The sequence below is a fragment of the Telmatherina bonti genome (assembly GCF_933228915.1).
Source record: "Telmatherina bonti genome assembly, chromosome: 8".
NCBI classification, from domain to species: Eukaryota; Metazoa; Chordata; class Actinopteri; order Atheriniformes; family Telmatherinidae; genus Telmatherina; species Telmatherina bonti.
In genome coordinates, this window is record NC_136626.1 from 12,151,860 (window position 1) to 12,175,236 (window position 23,377).

Here is a 23,377-nt window from a genome sequence, read left to right on the forward strand (position 1 = left end):
TCATACCGCCGTGAGCCTCATTCGCTGCTCATGTCCAGACGTCACAGTTATTTTGGAGGAAGACATTTCCTTTACCGTTGTTACTTTTTGTTAGAGTACAGGCCTTGGATCTGCTCTTCTTCCCAGTTTAAATGCAGCATTTTCTGTCTGGAAAACTCCAAATTGAGGCTACAGCACACCAGAACGGGATATTAAGGCCTCTCAGGCACTCAGACAGATCCGAAAACGATTCTTCTTGCTGGGAAATAATAATAATAATAATAAAAAAAAAATAAAAAAAAATAAAAAACACAGAGGAGGAAGGTTCCTCTGTTCTCCAGAGCGGGTGTCTCCAGTGTAAAGGGACTGTGGTGATTTTACAGACATTATTGTAAAGGCTTGGCCTGCCCTCGCCGCCGCACACCCACCACTCATGTCTGTCAGGCGGGGCAGCTTGTGCTGGTTATTACGTGCCCATCCGCAAGCAGGCCACGCCGTCGCCATCCTGCTTCAGCTCCATGTCAGCGTCAGCAGCCTCCCGCCCCGGGGAGGCCAGCGTCCTGTTGGGGTGGGGGCTCCGCACCGACATGGAAGTCAGGGTCCGGGACGGGTGAGGCGATGGGGGGGCGGTACCTGCTGCTGCGGGGGTCTGGAGACAGAGAGGGGGAGGAGAAGTCGTGATGCCTCTCACCACCCGATGAGAACTCCTCCTCTAAGGGGCTGTCCAGGTCAGACTGCAGCTCCTCCTCTTCCTCCTCCTCCTCTTCCAGGGTGAGTTCAAACTGGAACTTGTCCGCTCCTCCTCCTCCTCCTCCTGAAGAGATAGCTCCTCCTGCTTCCACGGCTCCATCAGCTGCTCCCACTTCCACGCGGTGCTCCTCGGGGCTTGAAGGCGAAGGGCTGCGGGGGATCATGCTCTGGTACCACTCCCTGTTGTCCTCCAGCGTGTCCAGGATGTCCTGGGCGTCCGGATGAACCAGGTCTGCCCAGGTCTCCCACAGAGGGTGCACGACGTAGTCAATAAATCCCACCTGATGTGAAAATATTAAGATGACATGTATAAGGTATAAATGCGGTCCTGTTCCAACGGTTTACAACTGAAACAAACTGGTGGAAACTCTGTTTTTCAGATATTTGCTTTTGTAGTTAAAAAACAAACAAAAGAAACAAAGTTGTTGAGGTTGTAAATAAATCCCATGATGTTGCCAGATGAAGCAAACGCAGGTGACTGTGTTACCTGGCTTTTCTCTATAGAGGCATTGTGTTTGTCGCACATGGGGCTGATCTCCATGCCCTTGTCTCGCTCCCGGTCTCCCTGCGTGAAGAACTCCTCCATTACGCGGTCAGTCCACTTGCGGTAAAGCTCCAGCGGTTTGGTCGGGTTGCTCAAGTCGGCACAGTGGACCATGTTCTGTAGAACCTGCGGGAACGACGCACAGTCAAACCTTTAGAGGACACTCAATGAAATACCTTGAAGTTATAAATTCTAACCTAAAATTGTCCTTGTGGTATGTAGCAAGCCCAAAGGTGCTAAATGCAACTGGAACAAACGCTAAGAAAACCGCAGATCAGCAGCTTATTTAAATCCAGCTTAAAGCCCGCCTCTCCCCCTCTAGATTTAAATAGTTTTTATTTAAAATAAATAAAGTTGAAGTGAATTGAATTGAATTAAAATCCCAAACCTGCTTGAGTTTGAAATCTTTAAAACTTGATCATGTTTTTAATAGTTTTTTTTAAATATATATAATGTTCTTTCTTTTTCCTTTTTCATATTAAAGTGGAACTATTATGTGCATTTCAGGCTAATTTATTTTTATTTCTGAGACCAGAAGGGCTGGGATTGATGGAGTTATTGTCACAAATCGATTTATTTACTTCAGACCAACCCTCTCCGTAGGCTGTCTATCAGCCTGCAGGCAAAACGAGTGGATTGAGACTCTTCCGCATTAAGCCCCGCCTCCCGCCACTGCACTACATTGGAGCGCGCACCGCACCTGCTTTCGCCGTCATTGTAACATCTCATAAACAGAAGGATTAGGCTAATATGAACTCAATATAAAAAACTAAATACAATGTCAACACATAGCGTACAGCTCTACATGTTGGAACCTGAATCAGAGCCTGAAAACAAAGTGGAAAACAGCAACCCACAGCAACGAATGCAGCAGGATGTCTCTCTTTGGTAAACTCACCAGCCATCGTTGGAAATAACTTTATCCCACATTTTCCACCCGCCTGATGTATTTGTACATGTCCTTGTTAACCAGTAGAAGGTAACCAATCACCGAACCTTATCCCCCGGGACGTCACAAGGATTTCCAAGTAGAAAAAACTCTCTAAAACGATGCGTTTTTCGTCGCCATGGAAACCGAACAGAGAGAGTGCTGGAACTCAAACTCAAACTCAGACATGTGTTTAGGTGATTAAAAAACAGTGCCGTTCACATGTCTGATGAGGATTCAACACTGTAACACTGTAGAAAGCTCAGAAAACTCCAAATACCATCATAGCACCCCTTTAAACTATGATTCTAGTTTTCTAATGTGACGGACTGGTAACCAGTAAATGTATTAACATTTAAAGATGTTAATACATCTATTTGCACCTTCACACATCAGTGTGTTTAAAAGTATTTATAGCAACGATCCTGCTCAAGCAGAAAATAAATAAAATGTTCTGTTTTATGTGTACTTCAATCTTCTGTCCTACTTCTACATACAGAGTGTGTCATCAAAGTGTAATTACGAGGTAGTAACCTGGATGCGGTCGGAGTAGTTGTCTAGCAGCAGGACTCCCAAACTCGTCACTTTCTTGGTCTCCACCATTGTTTTCATGTCTGCCAAGAAGTTCATGTGTTTGGACATATCTGTGGCCAGCACCTACCACAGGACGCAACCACACACACACACACACACACACACACACACACACACACACACACGACATAAACATGCTTCTTCAGCTCCTTTGTTTTACAAAACTCTGTGTCTTTTCTGTCTTCTCGGCTCTACTGACACATACAACGTGACTTTTCCTTGTAAGGTACAAACATGAGTGAACTGTTAAACTGTAATGATAATTTATCTAACAGAACAAAAAGATTGGATCTAAAAAGTGCTCCGTTCTCACCATATCGATCACCATCTTGCGCAGGGAGTCTCTCTGTTTCTTGCTGAGGTTCTGAAAGATGTCGCAGTTTTCCTCTTGCAGCAGTTTAAAGCCCACAGCAAGGTGATGATTTTCCAGCACCGACGCATCGTTGTACATCAGCGCCAGCTCCGAACCTGGAGGAAAGGAGGTTGAAGTTGTCAAAGAACAGTGATCGGCGGCGCCAATGGTTACTCATGGAGGCCCATTTCAATCCAGACCCAGACCGAGTCAAACACATAAAGGGATCCAAATGTGTCAGTACTAAACTACGATCAGATCTAAATCGACACTGAGGGGCAGGAGATCATCTGTTAGAGGGGGAGAACATGTAAGATCTTACAGTTCTAGATTTTTTCTTTATGATTCCAGTATGGCAGACATGTCATTTATGCAAACCATTTAAAAGTTGGCTTCATGAATTATTCTGTTTTTAAAAAATCTTTAAATCATGGTCTGTGAGAATTTTAATGACAACTGGCGTGTAATATTTTCATGTATATGCACACGTATGGCTGCACGGTGGCACAGTTACTCTAAATTGCCCCTAGGAGTGAGCGTGAGTGGTTGTTTGTCTCTGTGTGGTCCTGCGATGGAGTGGTGAGCTGTCCAGGGTGTACCCTGCCTTTCGCCCAAAAGCCAGCTGGGATAGGCTCCAGCTCCCTGCGACCCTGAATTGGATTAAGCGGAATGCACACGTAGTATGGCAAATTCAATCCCTATAATATCCCTTTGCTAGGGGCGTCACCATAGCAACGAGTTAATCAGCTGATTCAGATCAGCTGTCTTTTAACAGGTGAATGAGCGGAACACGCTGTGGCTTCACGGGGGGTGTTTGGTAGAAAAAGTACATCGAGACCAACATGAAATAGTTCCGATACTTTATCATATTTAGCAAGTTTTGTAAAAAAGAAATACAAAGTTGGTATAAAATGTTTACAGTGTGGGATTATGATATAAGCAGATTAAAGAACTCGGATCCGTGCATTAGACTTTTATAATGCACTTATAATGCTGCGCATCGTGGTTTTCTAAACGCTGCGCCGTGCATTAGACGGGTATAATGCACGGCTCCTTGTTGTTTAATCTTTACCTAAAGCACTATGTTTCCAAGGTGTGCGAGTCACCTACTGGTGTTTATGAGGAACTGGTTGGTGACTCCTGGATGGTCTACATCGTGGATGGCACTAGCAAACAGAGCGGCCATGATCTCCAGGTCTGTGAACACCGACTGATAAGAACAGAGCAGAGGAAATTAGATCATTCTGAACAGATAGAAGTGGATCAAATCCGCACAACCAAGATTTAGTCTAATTTACAAACAGCGTCCTGAGGTTTGCGAAGCTTACCTCTAAAGCTGGGGTAGAGAGGAGGACGTGGGTGGACTGCACCACGTCAGCTGCGTGGATGTTGTTGTGAAAAGCTACATCTGCATGGTAGTGGTCCTCTAAGGTCATCATGAAAGTGATGAAGGTGTCAATTGGCACCTTAAAGGTCTTCAGAAGGTCTCGCTCCTGTCATCGAGGATGAACATGAATAAAACAGAGCTGTGTTTTAGCTTTGTCTGATATGAAAGAGAGTTTTTGAAACATGTTTTTTTTTTTTGTTCAGACTTCGTAGATCCCAGTATAAAACATAGTAGAGACCGGAACAGTTCTTTCCCTTTCTTTTTAGAATCATAACTACGTAGTCATGGACATGAAACTGAATAAATAAAAACTATTGATTTCTTGTAAAGATAAGACTTTTTTTTCTTTATATAATGAACCCTATGTGACATATCACATTTTCTAACGAAGGAGTCTCCTTACCTGGAAGATGGAGTACATGATCACCATTAGAGGCCGGTTTCCTGAATATTCTGCTAATTTGAAAATATCCATACCCCAGCGATTTATTTCCTCGATTTCCTGCAGAAAAAAAACAACACAGGGCATTTAAAAGACTCAGTGCATCAATAAGTGTGTGACTTTGTGTCAGGATGACAGCTGTGTGATCCCACCTTGGCCAGCAGGTTCTCGTGTGGTGTGTTCACTCCGAAGCGAGGAATGCAGGCAGGTGCTAAGCTCGGACTTTGTGTGACCTTTTTTACGCCACTGATCTGGGACATAGGCCTCTTCTTCTTCTCCTTCTCCTTAGGAGGCGGAGACAGGATCTCCATGTCATGTTGCGTCTCTGTAGCATGAACACAGAGACATGTGATGTTAAAAATCTGATACATGTGACGATGTTCTGAATCTCAAGCAGTATATCGTCAGATTCATCATTTTTACGCCATATCTTAGACAAGTTTCCTGATCTGTGTCCTGGCTCAAAAGTTTCCGCTTTATGCAGACACAAAAGACATAAATGAACAAAGTTTCAGGGTATTTACTGAAACGACCAGTAATATCTTGTACTTTTAATCAGAAGCTGATATTCTTAACTTGGATAGTCTGAACTCAGAGAATATAAAATATTAAATTGTGTTTCAGGCTTCTAGTTGGAAAGTAGAGCCAATGGTGGAAATAAGACGCAGCAAAATACCAAAGAAAATCTTTACATAGAAAAACACAGAATTGTTTATTGCGTTGCATGTTAAAATAAGGAAATTTAAGTTCTTCACTGCAGGTAAAGCACATCTAACAAACCACTAACATTTGTCCTAAATGCTGCTAAAACTTCCCTGTCAACACTTTTCTTATAAATTAGACCTGCAAGATAAGGCTGATGTCACAAAATGTTTAAGTTTAAACAAACAGAAACACCTCTGGCACAACCAGCCCCTTTCACGCATTTAAAAATAAAGCTTTTACATACACGGAGCATCATACAAATAATTAAACTACGTTTGAACATAGCTAATAAGCTCATCGTGGCAAAACAGGAAGTTGTCCACACACTGTAGCTCATGAAATCTTTGTAGAAGCAGCGTTCTACATGTTAGAGGTCAACGTTAGACATTTTATACATACTGATCAGAAACATTTTAATTTATTTTGGTAGGGAAATAACACAAGGTTAAAATACTCTGTTGTCTGACTGAACAGCTCCGATGACATCCAGACTAGCTGTAGTCCTAGCCAGCATCATGACCTTGTGCATCTCTCCTGCATCTCAACAAAATACAAAACCTCATTCATTTTAATAACATTAGCACAGCTTGAGGTTGTATGTTTTATATAGTTTTTACCTTTTAACTGTAAGCGATTTTACATGTAAACAAGATCTTCTAATTTGTAAAACATTATGTTGCAGAATACGAGCAGAAAGCTAAATATGACAGAAACAACCATCATTTTCTCGGGAGCTCAGTTTTATGTCACATCCAATGACATGGCATTCATATTTCTCAAAACATCCCAGACCTGATCTCATAACAGGCTGGTATTCTCAACTTGATGTGAAAGTATTGCCCTTTACAATAGACGAAAAAATGAAGAAATCAAGGTTTTCAGCCACAGACATGATCTGAACGTGATTTGTTGACACAAAGGTGTCCCAGCAGACATGTCTGTGGTAAAAATGACTCATCCAGTTTAACAGAAACCAAGGAAATAATGATCCCACTTTGACATCACAGACAGCCGGCTTTACCTCATGTCCACATATCATCCTCTGCATCTTTGTTATTAGCCTGGCAACCTCGACAGCCGGAGCAACAATCAGATCTGAGCCCTGATACGAGCACACGCCACCGTAAAGATGCACAACAACCTGAATGGCAGCTTCATACGAGGCACAGTCTGGCCTCTCTCACCTCTCTCACCGTGTCTCCTCTTCCTCACACCTAGAGCCATGGAGTTCATTTCCAAACGCAGCCAGGCATGAGGCACTCATCTCAGAACGGCACCTGACATACGGCTCCATCCTCATTCGGCTGGATCATCATGCCGGATGGGCTGCTGAAGACTGAGCCTCCTTTTGATGCAACACGCCGCTGAATAATATTGCACCCTGTTGCTACGACAACGCCACACAATGTGTCCGGGAATTCTGTCTGTTGCCACGCCTCCTCCTGATTCAGAGAAGGAAAAATCCTCACCTTCTCCAGTCCTCTCCTTTACCGCTTTCATTTCACTTACATGTTAAACATTCACCTCATTTCTTCCATCCTTCTCTCTTTCCATCTGTGAATTCTCAATTCCTGTCCTTCCATGTACATTTCTCTTCTATTTGACCTTCTCTTATTGCTTAAATAATCCCTTTCTCCTTCTTGCTTTTTTAAAAATCCTTTTTTTTAATTTACCTTTTTACATATTTGACATTATGCTGAATGCAAGTTAACCCCGTAAACAACAGTCTGATCTGCTGCCTTAACCAAACAACACGATTTACAACCGTCAGTAAAAGCAGGTAATGCAGTTATGCAAATGAGCTACATTTTAAGAGTCAGGATGTTATCGCATGCTTTGCGTTTATGTCAGACCTTTATACGGCATTTCAATTAAAAACCAAACATTCAAACTTTTGTAAACCTTTTGTTATTAACATTATACCACACATCATCCAGCTTTGTGTTCATTTCATTGATGATTCTTTCATCCAACTTTCAATGTCTGATGATCTTTTTCTGATGAGTCCAGCTGCTTTTTTTTTTTACTGTTATTTTCAGAAGAAATTATTTTCTAAAGAGTCAAACTCACCGAGGAAGGTGCTGGCGATGAACTCTGACACCTGATTCCCTGAGCGGCTCGTCTCTGACAGCTGTGTCAGCTCACGGTTTAGCATCCTTTTAAACTGTGAGGATACAAGAAAAAATACAAAGATATAGTGCTTAATTTACGCAGATGCTTACAGGTTTATGTTTTTCATTTTACTGGTTGAAAGTCTGGTCAGCCTTTTATTTGTGACTGCATACAGTGTCCTGCCCTGGACATCTGGTAGGGGGGAAATAATAAATTCAGGTGGAACTGAAGTCCACTGTGGTGCAAACATACACATTGTGCAGATTATTCATATATTTTTCTCTTCAGCTTTTCCTATTAGAGGGCGCTGGAGTAAATCTTCTGCCTCCATCTGACCCTCTGCAGCTTCTCCTCTTACACCAACTTCACATCCTATCCATTATACCCATATATGTCCTCTTTGCTCTTCTTCTTGGCCTTCTGCCTGGTAGTCCCAACCTCTGTATCCTCACTGTTCCTCCTCTGTACATCCCTGTCCATCTTATCTAACAGTCTCTTTTATGTCTACAAAACATCCAACATGTGCTCTGATTTACTCATTCCTGATCCAATTCATCCTTGTTACTCCCAAATAGTCCCTTTCTCTGTCTCCAAGCAACATAACATTGGTGATGCTGCCACCAATTTGTACATGTTTCCTTTCATTCTTGCTGATTTATCTCATATCACACCAAAAAACTTTTCTCCACCTGTTCCAACCTGTTTGTCCACTTGGGTCTGAGTTATTTTGGGGGCAGACATAATGATCCTATGGAGAATTTAACATACTGGTTAACAGTCTGGTGATTGCTTCAAGTTTGAAGCTATTCTTTGGTCTATATATTCTCCCACTTCTCTCTCTCTGCTTCTCCTACCTGTGGCAAGGAGCATGAAGGACTTCACTGAGGGGGAATGGGATCACAGGCTACACATTTTACTCTGCAGTCTATCTCCTGAGATACTAACATCCTGCAGGGAGCTGTCCTGACCACGGTGCAGATGTCTGTAGCAGTGCTGACACAGCTAGTCACTGCAAATGATGACGTCAGTCAGGAGACTCGTATCCAAACCAAACCTCTTCATTGGCATCAAGAGGGAATAAATTTCTCTGGAGTACAATGTTGAACAAGGTGCAAAATATTCACCTCCAGTTTGGCTTAAAATCTTTATAAAAGTCAGGATTCTGACACTTTTAGTGAACAGAATTAATTGTTTTTAGTAGTGAAGCTGCATTTACAAGAAAAAAAACAACCCAAAACTAAATATTTTTTTAGTTGTTAAACTATAAACATGCTAGAAAATAGAGCAAAAACATCGTGTCTGACGTAGAAACAGAAAAATCTCAGATTTCTTTAAAAAATATCATATAATGATTTTATAATATAAATCATAGATAAAATCCAGTAGGCCAGGATTAGAGTATCTGTTTTTGTATGGAGATGAATTGTGAACATGAAATGACGACATATGTTCAGCATTAATTGTAAATGACATAAAAAGCCTTGTGAGAATCCAGACAACGTGTTTTTTTTCCAGGGAAGGTCTCAGTTATTGTTTCAAGAAATTTTTAAAACCCATTCTGCACCCATTAGGGTGCCAGGACCTTCCGCCAGTCCAGATCCATCACCTACTGGACACATCATGAAATGAAAAACTGAGAAAAAGCCCAGAAACATATGAATGAGAAACCAACTTTGAGACACTGACAATCCATTGTTCTGTTTGCCACGCAAGTAGACTGACGCTCAAGTATCAGGATGCTTTACCTGTAGGCTTATTAAACTTTTTTAACTTGGCTAAAAAAGTCCTACAATCTGTAAAAAAGGATAAAAACACCAGTGTCTGCAGAAAACACTTGTAAGTCATTCATGACCATAATGTTTATGAAAAACAAAAGTGTTCAGTGTTTCTCTCAGATTTTTATTGCAGCTTTAGTTTCCACACTGATTATGTAACAGCTTCAGCACGTGGTGAATGAAGAGGAAGGGGGGTGAGAGCAAATCTGCAGTTGCTACACGGTTACTATGTGACACACTTAGGGATGCACATGAACACGTACTGTCCTGTAGTTACAAGCAGAATCGGTCTCGGCTCGTCGTGCAGTTTTTGTCTCCTGCAGGGTTGTGAAACATTTTCACATGCAAACACATAAACATGCTTACTTGCAACACTTTTCTGAACTCCATTAATAACAGAGAGCTCTACTCATTCTGTCTTTACATCACATGTTCTCTGTAAACGTGCACTTCTTGTCAATGTTCAGCCTGTTTGTAGATTCAGTCCTGAGTCGGATCGGACGGCCAGGCTCACTCAGCATTTTGCCCCCTGCAATGCCGATCAATAGATCCCACTGTAAACAAGGAAAGCCAGCAGCACTCCCCATCACTCACCTGTCTGAGTCTCCAGCAGAGACAAACCCAGGATGCCAAAGGAAGCATGTCCACCCATGCATGTTGGTGTCAGTTACAGCTAAAATCCAAGTTTGCTTTCTTAGTGAACAGCTGTAATTTGCCTTCTAGAGCAAATCCTGCTTCATGTGCAGAAGACACTGAACGTAAAAGGAAGTCCATATGGAAATAAAAGTTCCCACAGTCCTAGGTGTTGTGCAGGAGATGGAGGAGGGGTTAGCGGGGTAGGCGTGGGAAGCTTGGGATGTGCTCTAACATTAGGGAAAAAACTGTGACTGCAGTCTCTTATCCAGCTTCTGTTACACACTGTCACAGAGAAATGTACAGGGAGGAAGAGAGAGAGGCTGAACAACCCTCCCTCTCTGTCCTGAACGTTGTCCCCCTCATGTCTGACCAATCACATTAGCTTGGTTTCAGGGGCTGGGTGGATGAGAGGGATCTGATTGGCTGAGGAACCACACAGAGGAAAGAAGCAGAATGAGTGATGCTAATTAACTCCTTTTGTTAAAGGAGGTTCCACTCGTTGTTCACTGTGTTAAAATCACTGTTAAAAACTGCCTCAGAACAAAACTTGTGTGTTGAAGCTCCACATAAGACCAACATGTGATGACATAAGGATATTCTATTGCAGGAAAGACAAAAATTTGAAATGTTTTTTTTTTTGCTGAATCATCACTTGCTCAGTCACACTTTGATTTTCTGAGCTGCAAAATATCATCCTTAGGTGACTGATACTGACACACCTTTAGCCCTGTTTTCTTTTATTCTGTTCTTTTTCGCTGGACAGTAAAATCTGCTCCAACGGACGCATCTTCAGTGACCCACTGACTTCACAGAGAGTAAAAAGCTGAGTCATTGTGTGCTAACCTTATTGGACGCCATCTCGCTGACTGAGTGTCTTGTCTGCAGCGTTTCCAGCTGGTCCAGACACCAGTCCAGCTCCTCCATTGTCTCCATCGCTAGCTTCTGATAAGGCTCCTCTGAAAGGTCACACAAGCACATGCTGCAGGTCAGAAGTAGGGCAGCGGCTGCATGAAAATATCTGAAATGTGCTGGGTTGATATTGTGGCTGACCATCTACTCATTTATAGAAAACAATGATGTGGTTAGAACATATTTACAGAGGGAGGGGGTGTGGTTTTCACCAAATATACATTTTAATAAGATTTTTAAAAAAAAGCAGATATCTTTTTTTTGCTATCTTTAAAAAAACCTGGCGACTGCAGCTTTGCACTCTCAGCGCCCCACCATTCAGCGATATTAACACTGACCTGCGAGACATGGCTTACACATGGGTGGCGGGTTGCTGCCTGACGGCCGTCTGAAATAGGAACTACATTAAGTATTTGTAAATAAACAATGACAACAATCTGTTGGTCATCCAGGTTATTTTCTCTCCTTACTTGTTTCCCACACGATCTTGAAGATGTGTCAGAACAGCAAAGTTACTTCTCACTGTTCGCAGGCTGGCAAGAACCTAAGAAGGAAAAAAATGTATAAATGCGATTTAAACATGCAATCTTTATTATCAACAACAACAAATGAAAATACATTGTTAGAGATCAAGCATGTGAAATCCGTTTAGTTTTAACGTTTCACAGCTTTGTATCAGACAGAGATTTGATTCATTTTTGTTCTCAGACTTTGTCATTGCCTACAAACCTGAGATAATAAGAGTATCTGTATAAAACATAATGTAGCCCAGCATAACATATAATTAGTTTCGGAGACATTTTGCATCACTTTAAAGTAAAAAACTTTGTTCAAAATGCTGTTAAACACAATCTGATACTTGTCCTCTGCCCCCTGATAAGATATTAGTAAGCAGAGGATTACACTAGAATAATTTTGACATATCACATGATAATAAATGGTAAATATACCCAAAAATGTATGTTGTTATTTTTTACATATCAAGGGACAAATTAAGATGTGCAGATAAGTAAAATGTGAATTCTCTTTCTATTTTCTTTTGTCATGGGGTGGATCTTTATGGGTAAATTTAAGTGGTGGTTGCAAAGTACATGCTGGATTTTGAATCGGAGAATATCACATTAGACCAGGAGTGCCCAAGTTCAGTCCTGGAGATACCATACTGCAACTTTAAGATGCAACCTTTCACCAACACACCTGAATATAATGGATAGCCTGATGCCAGGCCTCTGCAGAGCTGAATGACATGCAGAAGAGAGAATATAGTTATGTCTTAGAGAGGGGGTGCATGTAAAAGTAGCAGGATGGTAGATCTTGAGGCAGCCATGCGTTAGACCATTTTAACAAGCCATGGCTCAAAAGGATGCAAACACACAGAAAGCATCAGAACAAGCTCAGTACAAAGAAACTGTGTGTGTTGATGTTTTTTCTGTCAAAAATAAACCATTTGAATATTTCTGAAACTGGTGAGTGAAGAACATCATGGAGCCACGTGTAATATCTGGACAGGCTCACTTCTACAGCTGAACTATTTTCTTTGTTTGTTTGTTTGAATGTGTCCAAAAGTATAATTCAGCACACTACATCAGACTAAATATGCATAGCAAAGAAAAGTAAATCACAATTAACGGGGTCAAATTGTGATATCTGCTAATTTTAACAATCAAACAAATACTCAGAATTTATATTATTTAGTATTTTTTATTAAATATTTATGCAATTGCTGCAGTTGGCAAAATGAATGAGGTCTAATGGCTTAAAATCATTGCGAAAATATCCTCCTGTTATAATAAAACACTTCTAGTGAAGACAGATTTGTAACTATTGTGCTCTTTTCTGTACATAAGGCACCAAATGTGCTTTTATTACTTACATAATGGTTAGAGAATAAAATCCATGACATAACAAATTTAATTGATTTTAAATCTACAAATAAAAATAAAACAGAAACACACTGTTTCTTGCATGAATTTTTTACAGAAATGGACTGCTGCTGTATAGATTTTCCTTTCACCCTTTGGTTTCTGATATAAAGATGTTTAGTTGGGTTAAACTTCACTAAACTAGACAATAAAAAAATTTGACAGAAGCATCTGTGAGCTGGCGGATATGTATAAATGTGGCTTACCTGTGCAAAAGGAGTCACTATCATGTCTTCTCCATGTCTGGGGAAAAAAGTCACAAAGATCTTGTGAAAACATCATGGGAGGGGACAAACACAGCAATAATGTTGCAAAATCCTGACAGAACAGACACACATAGTGACAACATGTAAGGATACTGGAGAAAAACTGCAGTTGGTTGAGACCATGCATGGTCCTAAAATCACACCGGGTGAAGGGAATGGAGGGTGGAATGCACTAGTTTCACTCAAACTAAACATCTCGGTAACTGTTACAGCTAAAGGCAAGTGTATATTACTGTTTGGCCAAAAAAGAGCGACAATCACTGTTTTTATGAGGGTCAGAAATCACAGATGGCCTCCTAACATGTTTGTATAAGTAGAAAAGTGTGCAGGAGGGGGAGGGGGGGGGGGGGGGGGGGGGGGGGGGCAGTGTTCATGCTCTGAGTTTTTAAAAGGAAGAGAAACTTTAACGTCACCGCATGCATCTTAGACACCTTAAAGGTTCCGGGTAAAACCATGCTGCATATGAAAGGTAGAAAGTCAACCTGTGCATCCCCACCCAGCAAACATTTTGACTCTGTGTGAGATGCACGTTGCGTGACGCTGATATATAAAAAATTATATGAATTTATACACAAACAAACAAAAAAAAGGCAGATTTCAGTTCACCATTCGTCAAATGCTTGCTGGTGATTTTGCAGCCGAGCTTTCTATAATAATGTTCTTCAGGTCGTGTTTGGGACAAGGTGACTTGTGTACAGGAGGGTTGGGAAGGGGGAAGGGTGACTCATGACCACATGGCACAGCCAAAGGAGATTGACAGAAAAATCACAGCAGTCTTCACACGATGTCTCACCGCGGTAGCCAATTGACTTCCCAATGCTTCAATCCCTCCTCCCTTCAAAACAAAGGAGCGACAGCTATTGGTGGTCGAGGCCCCATTTACACTGTCACTGGCTTCAAACAGACTGCTAGCTGCACAGAGAAATCTTTAGCTTATAAACATACAGAAACTGGATGCAGCACAGCCCATTTCTCTGCTGGAACCTTTGATGACAAAGTTACGCTGTGCCGCCAGAAGCCTCTTTAAAGCCAGATGTTAAAAACACCTTTTCTTAGAATGAAAAAAGGACCTTGGATGGGCCAACAAGAAATATCTTTTAATATTACGAGACTGTTAAATAAATTCCCAAACTCTGTCCTCAGCAGTGCTGGAACAAAGCGTTTGATGCTGATGGTATGTGGACTCAAATTTACATTTTGATCACTTATTATAAACATCAATATCTGTCCGTCTGTAGGTTTGTAAATGATATGTTAAGAGGAAAACAGATTAGGTGACTTATTGTGATTCTGTTCCTCATGCACATCTTTAAACGTTATAACATGTATACTTATTAAAATAACATTCTTTCACATCTTCCTTCATTAGTTGTTATTAGAAACCTTTACGCTGTTTTCAGAACAACAGTATTGTCGCCATTTTGCTGGGGGGGTGTAAACTAAAAGATTTCTAGCTTTTTCCAGAGGAGTATAGAGAAAAGGCAACAAGTGTTTACAGGCTGGTTGACCGCATTTGACACAGAGCAAAGAAAAGCGTCTATAAATACTCACAGGTCGCTGGCAGTGGATGAGTTGCGAGACATAGTTTTGGGTGACAGGTCGAAGTCTGAGTCAGAGCGGTACAGGAAGGACTCACGGCGCTGACTGTGGGGGAAGTTGGCCTGAAGTACCAGACCAGAGCCCGGGCTAGTCTGAGAGTCCAGTGGACTACGTCCCACCGACAGGCCATTCTCCACATCAAAACTGCAAAAACACAAAAAGAAAAGAAAATCATAAAATTTTTTATTTTCATTTTATTTTATTACAATTTGACTGATTGTATAAATTGCTTTTACAATTAAAAACATGTGCACTTAGATAGTACTACAGATACCCGTCACCTGATTGACGTGTTTTCCATTTACAACAATGCCAAATAAACGCTGGGAGAGTCGGGATGTTAACAATGCAGACTGAAGAAAAAAGAATGAACTGAGATAAAAGTGTAACAAGACGGCTTACAAACCGTTAAAGCTGTTCAGAAAGGCGAGCAGCTGAGAACTCAGAGCTTAAAACCAAGTTTATCTTCAAAAATATCTCAAGAGATCACTGTCAGATCTTTGACAGCTGGCAGAAAGAGGCTACGACTGTAACGGTGTGCAAGAACAGGATTTAAGTCAACATGAACGCTGGTTCAGCAAAAAGCAGGACAGCGTTGCATTGTGGTCAAATAATACAATCAGTTTTAACAAAGCTCAGTAAAGAGTCCACTAAAAGTTGTTAGCTATATATGAGATATGTTATCTAAATATTATCTATATGATCTAAATGACATATTGTTTAAATTCCTGGAAGAAAGAAATATGTTTTGAGATTCTCTGTTAAAAGTTGTTTCATCATTTTGATCATATCATCAGTTTATTTAAAGGTGGAGTATGTAAGATTTTCAATATTTTCAAAATAAATTAACTAAAAAATAACTACAATCATAATTAGATAGTTTTTTTTTTTTTTTTTAAACATGTAGGTTCCAGTCTGTCTATATTTGATGCGTTATTCAATTACAAGTTTAAATAATGACAACGACTGGAACCTACATGTTTAAAAAAAACTATCTAATTATGATTGTAGTTATTTTATTAGTTAATTTATTTAGAAAATATTGAAAATCTTACATACTCCACCTTTAAGCTAAAAATCTGTCAGCTTTCTGATCCTCTATATGAACACACCAACAGTTATTAAAGAGTCATTTTTATTTTTTTGTAGTCATGGACCACAATCCAAGGTGTCCCAGAACGTTTCATGTGAAATTGCGTCCAACTGTTTAAACCCAGTGGTGCATTTAATAAAAATCTGTCTGTTTAACATGACACCAATGGTTTGAAGAGCTGCAACACACTCTGGTGGCAAAAGAAGATGAAAGATGAGGAGGATAAAGATGAAGATGTATAAGAAAAGTCAGATGCACTATGGATGCATTTGCAGTTTGGCTGCAAGGACAGCCAACAAAAAGTACAAAAAAACACCTTCATCTGGTGTCCTGGTGGTTTTAAATCAAAAGGTTGATCATAATAATATATCATATCCATGTAAATAATCAATCAGTATTTGCAGATATTAGAAATTCTGTTACAGTATGATTTTATATCAATTTAATTCAGAAGCTGGCGATCAATATAAGACAATATCATATACTGATTTACTTCCATTCATATCAAATCACAAAAGAAAAAAAGTATTTTATTTTTACGCCCAATCAGGGAAAACAATCAGCTCTTCCTACAAAAACAGACTGTGACTATTATTTTTTTATGCATAAATGTTATCAATTACACACATTCTTCTTTAAACACATAATTTAAAGGAGATTTGCTGTATTAATGTTTGATAAATATCTACAGTTTTATTGCTCTTGGACATCCGCTGATGTATTATTATAACCTTGGTGATTATCGGCTTTTTGCAAGCAAAAACATTTATGTAGCTTTTTCCCTTCACTATCTCTACATGACGTCAATGCAGGCGTCTTACATCAGCACATCTACCAGCCATAGCTGCACCACCTCTCCTGCTGTTTCCCGCTCAGCAGCTGCATTCATGTATGTCTGCATGCATCCCCACAGAAACCATTTTTAAAGTATAATTTAGATGCATAAATGATAACAGTTTTTACAAATCTGTATCTTTGATTCAGTGGCGCCCTAAGCAACAGCATCACAACTACACTTGTAATCATTTTAATCCCTATAAAAACTTCCCAATTGATAAGAAGTCAGATGGTTTAAACTGAAGGTTGTCCCAATTTTCAGACAAAACACACTGATCACACACATATAAGAGCAAACCAATGAGGACAAACCAAGCAGCGAATGGTGGGAAAGGAGCTCGAAGCAAGGACAGCGAGGGGTCAAAGCTTATCTACACGGATGTTTTTTTTCTCTGTTCATCTCCAAACCGTGTTTCATATACAGCCAGTAAGATCTGCTTATTTCAAGGATCCTATGGATCTGTGAGTAAAATTAACTGGTTAAAGGACTGAAACCAGCTGCTTTTGGTTTTCATTTGATCTAAATGTCTGAAAATAATTGTTGAATAAAATGTAAAAGCATTGTGTGTAAATCTCTGTGTTATTATTAATACAGTTGGGTTTTTTTTAAGTGTGTTTTTATCAATTAGATTCATTCTCATTCATGTCAGCTCCCCCCCTCCCTCCATCCATGGGTCGTATCAATTGGAAACAGAGCAGTAAGGTTGCCTCTGCATCTATTTTTAGCTCTGCCTCCAGGGCTCCACCAATAATAGGGCTAGATAAAAGAAAGATGGCTATTATGCAACTGATGCTGAATGAAGCAGTCCCAGTTCATAGAAGAAGGGACAGATGAGGATGGGGGAGGGGGTTGGCCAGGAAGGCTGTATCCAGCACTGTGATGCATTTGGTACCTCACACCTGATTGGTGAAACATGATGGAGAGAGGCAGGGCTGCAGCTGCAGGGTTTACCTCAACCATGTCACCCCACCACCGCCACACTTCGCTTAACCCCAATCTACAACCTTCCCCCCCGCTCAGTGCTGCCAGCCGTGATGAGGCTCCATCAGAGGAGCCCAGTGACGTCAGAAGCTATAAATAGATCTGGCTGACAGGAAAAGAGAGGAACTGGGAGACTTTTGACACCTCTTACAAAGATGCCTCTCCTCTCCAGGCAAGGATGGAGACCATTTCTCCCATTTAGATATAAAACCATACAGGAACCTACCAGTTATATCTCTCCCCTGTAGCCTTAAATGTTACATACGTTCCTTTTTCCTCTTTTATTCAACCAAATTTCTAAGTGAGAAGAGATATCATATTCAGCACGATGCTGTCAAAAACTTTAATACCAAGTCTGCCATTTCTGCAGTTTTAACTCTTAATTTTTTTCTTTATTTAGCCAGAGAAGTAGAAACCTTCAGGTTTTCAACAGCCTTTTAAATGAGTTATTTTACCAAGCGGCTCATCATGATAGTTGTGCAATATAAACACACAAATAAAAGAACAAATTTCAGAATTATAAACATAAAAAAAGGGTAAGTATAACAGGACTTTGCAGATTTTTTTTGAATGACTGTAACGCAGAAAGCGAGAAGCAAATGTGGATAAAAACAGAGAGAGCCACTCGTAATGACTAGATTTAACTTTCTTTTCCTCAGAGTCTGAAAAGGAAACCAGCATCGTGTGAAACTGAACCTTTCTACTAAAATCCAGACCAGACACATTTTTAAGCAGAGAGACCAGTTAAACGTAGAAAGTGGTCACATCAAAGTCTCCATCGCAGTTTGGTGCAAAACAAACATCTGGACAAATCCAGCATTTTACTGAACATCCACAAACACACAAAAACTGCTCAGCAGAGCAGTTTCTGCAGAGCTTTTCTGCTCATGCACCTTACTACATCTTACTGGTAGTTGTCTGTGACATCCTCCATCCCCAAGTCAATGGCTATCTAAAAGAGTGCAGCGCCCACTACTGTAGAATATGAGTTACTGCACTGTCAATTAGATTTTTTTTTCAGTACTTGAACTGCTTTATTTCTACATAAATCACTCTTCTGGAGTCATTTTGTTTTCAGCAATTGCCCCTTCCTCTGTTTGGCTGTTATATAATATTAAATAAGAAGGACATACATGTAACTATTTCTGATAGGGAGCACATTTGCATGCTGTGATTATATTCCTTCAGTGGCACGATGGTGTTACCGGGCCAATAGGTGGAAACACATCTGCTCAGGTTGACAGCAAGAGTCTCATTACCAGCCAAATGACCATAAATACAAAGATTTCCTGCAAAACAAATAAAGCTTTGCAGTTTTTAAAAAATTTTTTTTTATCTTATTAGGCTGTAAAATACATCTTGTTTCAGTGACTGACACTTCACACTCCTTCCCACTGTGGCCAGTGTGTTTGCTCAGGATGGGAGATTGAGTTGGACCTTCCAACTCAATCTGTTGGTTTCCTTCTATAGGCTGTTATAAATTGGCTTTCATCATCTTTTTTTCTGTCTGTAAAGCATCTTGAGATGACATTGCCGTGATTTGACGCTATATAAATAAAGTTGAATTGAATTGAATTAAACAGACAGACTGGCAGCTGGGAGGACTGGCGTCTCCTTTGGTTGAAACATACAACAAACTGACCTTGGTGTGTCTCCCGCCTCCTACATTGTTCTCTATTTCTCTGACGTACATCACTGCTCCCTTTTCTCTCTTTAACTCTGTTTTACTAAACTTTCCTCTTTCACACACAAACACATCTCTTAACACCCACATCCTCGCCTTTGCTTTTGTTCCCAGGATGTTTAGTTTACACCAGGAGGGGAAAATCCCAAAACTGTGCATAGTTGATCATACAAAATAAACAATTAAGGAAATTCTTCAAGGTTTAGACAAATTAGGAAACGTGCTTTCACTACGACAACCAGCAAAGTTTTCATCTGCTGACAACCAAATTACGTCGCAACATATGTTCATTGTGTGTAAGTCTGCTTCACGCAGCCTTGACATCAAACTGACATCTGCCATCCAAACCGGGTCTTATGTCATCCTAAAGTCTTCTTTGAGGGCATGTCTCTGTAGTTACATAAAAAGTTTAAAACATTGTGGGAATGCCAGTCCGCTTCCAGTTGTTGTCCATTCCTGTGTGGTTGACAGAGCTCATGGGAACCAGAGCTGAGGGGTTTAAGTATCTTTTGACTATCTCTGTGTGATCCACAAAGCTGCCATCAAAGCCAGATGTTTGACGGAGGGGAGACACAGACTTAAGTTCAAAGGTCAAAGCACACATACATATACACACTAACTCCCTCCTGTTTTCTTTCCTTGCAGCGTGGGAATTGGCCGACAGGCCTCGAACATCACACCAGGAAGGGAAAGAGGCAAGAGGTGAGGAGGGAAACAATATAGGGACTGCTTTATAATACTTGTGTGTGTGTGTGTGTGAGAGAGAGAGACAGTAAGAGGGTGTTAAAGAGAGAGAGAGAGACTTAGTTTAAAACCATCAAAGTAAGAATATTACATAAAGTCTTCCATGTTTTGAGGGTTCAGGCTTGTTTTTTTTTTTTTTTTTTTTTTTTAGCATTTATGGTAAAATAATGTTGTGTAATTGTTTTAGCAAATCAGCTGTGATGGTTTGAGTTTGGGATGCATTTTTCCAGCTTATGTCCTCACAAAGATAGAAGGCCTGACAGCGTGTCAGTGAGAGTTCCCGGAGTAAAGAGGGTTTGTTTGCTTTACACCTAAAGCCTATTGTACATCTGATCTGAACGCAGCAGAAAAACAAGCCGCTTCCCCTCATCTAGCGCCGTGCCAAACAGATCTTTCCTTTCACTGTCACTCTGCGGCTTGTACTGCATGTTCCGTGCGTCTCAATCTCATAATGACTGCAGACACAAAGGAGACGTTGGGCAGCTGGGTGGGAGAAGACCAAGCAGGAAGGTTACTTACGCAGATTCACTTCTGTGCATTGTAAAGAAAGAGGTGAGACGCCAAAGTTCACACTGTTCTCCTGCACCAACTGTACAGTTTCGGCTTTGTGGATAGTGACAAAGTCCCCTTTAAGTGGTGCAGATGGAATAAAGTAACCAGTACAACATATCCTTTTATTATACATCTGCAACGTCTCTGTGCATGGACAGCTCCATATTCAGTAACAGCTGATTTGCAGGAGAATCAGGAACTAAAGCTGCAACATTTAGCGATGGATTGTAAATTAATGACCAGTTCTGAAATCACATTTGCGCATTTCTGGCCTCAGTTAAGCTTAGTTTTACCTTTAACACCAATTCACGACCAACCTTTGGTCTCAGAGCAATTTCCAGTAAATAAAGAAACCAAACAACCTTTAAAAATAAAGCGGTTTCTCAAAAGTGACACTAAATCTGCAACTTTACTTTGTACTCTGGCCATGCCATTGGCGTTGACTGCAGTTAGATAAACATGACAATGACATGAGGGCAAGTCCGTGCCCTGGTGCCTGGTTGTAGCCCCGGGACCAAGGCGGTTGGGGATCGGTGTGTGTGTGTGAGTGAGTGTGTGTTTGGGTATACATGTGTGTATGGGGTATGTATGGAGGAGAGTTGTGGTGCGTCAGGGTAAGGGAGTGTGGTGCTGCAAGTGGATGGGGGGGGGGGGGGGGGGGGGGGGGGGGGGTGTATGAGGGAGTGTGTTGGTGCGTGTGGATGAGGGGTAAGGGGTAAGAGGGGATGTATGGGGGAGTGTAGTGAGACACGGTTATGGGGGTAGGCGAGTGTGTTGGGGGAGTGTTCGGGTGCAAGTGTGTATATAAATGTGTGTGAGGGTGCAAGTGTATGGGTACATAGTGGTACATGTGTATGGGGGATGGGAGGGTAGGGGTGTGTATAGAGGAGTGTGGGGGTGCATAAAAAAAAATAGATAAACATGACAAGTTTCTGCATATTGCAGAAAACTTGACACGGTTGGAAAAGAAAATATCCCTCCCATTTCTGCAGATTACAGATTTACAGATTTATAGACAAGCTCAGAAACAGTCAGTATCTCAATAACACTATAAAAACACATCACACATGAAAGCTAATAAACACAAAAGTTTGCATGTCACTAGATTTTAGGAATATTTTTGCCACAAATTCAACGTTTTTCTGAAAGTCAAGCATGTCAGAAGTGTGAATACTATAGTTCTATTTCTGTTAACAGACAATCAAAAATACAATATTTATCTTTTACTTACTTGAAAGATTTTATATACATTTTACTGCACAGGAATGATAAATGTAAACAATTTGTATATTAAAGCTTATCTTAACTATCCTGATAACTGCTTACTGCTTTAAACTTATTCTTTAGTGTCTTGATCAAAGGCCAAAAGCTTCTTTCAATGCTAATCCCACTTATATTACTGAAGCATCCTGAGAGACCCTCTCTGATTTCCTCTTGTTGCTCTCCTACGTACAGTATAACTGTACCGGACTGGCAGAGCTCCACGAAGAACCACTTGTGTTTTCAAGTTGCCTGACAAGCCACTGTGGATCTCTGCCCAAACACAGCGAATGCTCTGCGTCCAACATCAACATTTGATCACAGAGCGGCTCATGTCTCTCTAAATATAGCAAAGGGGAGGAGAAGGTTGCAGCCAGTCAAACCAGCAGCTTTATTTATTATTTTTCTGTCACCTCTGACCTACAAGCAAAGGGAGGACTCTTGCCTTTGAAAATAGCGGGCCTCTGCTGTAAAACAACATTGGGATTTGAAATTTAAAGGAAACAAACCAGAGATGCCATCTTAAGTTAGTGGTTTTGTTCTACAAGCGGCCTGATTTAAAATTTTAACGATCTTTAAACTCTCAGTTTTATAAAGCAAACAAGTTGGATTTACACCAAATTCTGAAGGTTTTTTCTTCTGTGTGCCCCTCAGCTCTTCACCAGGTTTCAGGTTATTTACAGTAAGACTAAAATAATTTAATAAGAAAAGAAGGATTATTTAAAGGGAAAGCAAATCTTTACCTCAAACCTGTTCTCACTTTGCCTTATAGAAAGAAAGGCCTTTTTCCTCCACCCCAGTTTCCTAAGTATGAATGCGACAGCACGGAGCTGAACTGGTTAAATTTTAGGAGTTCAGGGCGCCTCAAAGGTTGATTCGCTCCTCGGGACTGATATTGATCATATCTGCAGCGATTAGCTCTGTCTGTCCAGCGGGGCAGAAATCCATACAGAGGCTGATCGGCGTTAACATCATTAGAAACTGGTTAGAGATGTAACGCACTGGTCCGCAACTACCCAGGCCACACACACACACACACACACACACACACACACAGCGGCAGTGTGATTACAGCCCCAGCAGTAGAGATCTACATTTGGCTCAAGCATCGACCTGAAAATCAAACAACCTTACATCACACGGGCGCACAACCGGCAGGCTGGTTCAGGGCAGCAACACACACACACAAACGTCTTTGCCCAGCAACAAGCCATGCTGAGTGTACTCCTCTAATCATGCTCATACGGCACTAATTGGCGCCTTTCGGTATACAGTGATTGAGTCTGGAGTTGAGGCAGGAGTGTGCAGCTTCCTCCTCTAATTAG

General features: G+C 40.9%; 1 protein-coding gene across 1 annotated transcript in view; it reads right to left on the reverse strand.

Annotated features, from left to right (window-relative positions):
• Positions 1-443: 443 nt before the first annotated feature.
• The window catches only part of pde4cb (phosphodiesterase 4C, cAMP-specific b), a gene marked incomplete at its 5' end in the record, with an annotated part of 45,488 nt that continues 22,554 nt past the window's right edge, over positions 444-23,377 (reverse strand). The window contains 16 exon segments of the mRNA XM_079245368.1: positions 444-604; positions 606-1,010; positions 1,217-1,399; positions 2,736-2,858; positions 3,109-3,263; positions 4,258-4,357; positions 4,476-4,640; positions 4,938-5,036; positions 5,129-5,301; positions 7,752-7,845; positions 11,048-11,160; positions 11,452-11,501; positions 11,584-11,657; positions 13,242-13,278; positions 14,095-14,136; positions 14,853-15,044. Coding sequence (XP_079101494.1) covers positions 446-604; positions 606-1,010; positions 1,217-1,399; positions 2,736-2,858; positions 3,109-3,263; positions 4,258-4,357; positions 4,476-4,640; positions 4,938-5,036; positions 5,129-5,301; positions 7,752-7,845; positions 11,048-11,160; positions 11,452-11,501; positions 11,584-11,657; positions 13,242-13,278; positions 14,095-14,136; positions 14,853-15,044 — 2,164 coding nt within the window. The 3' untranslated portion in view covers positions 444-445.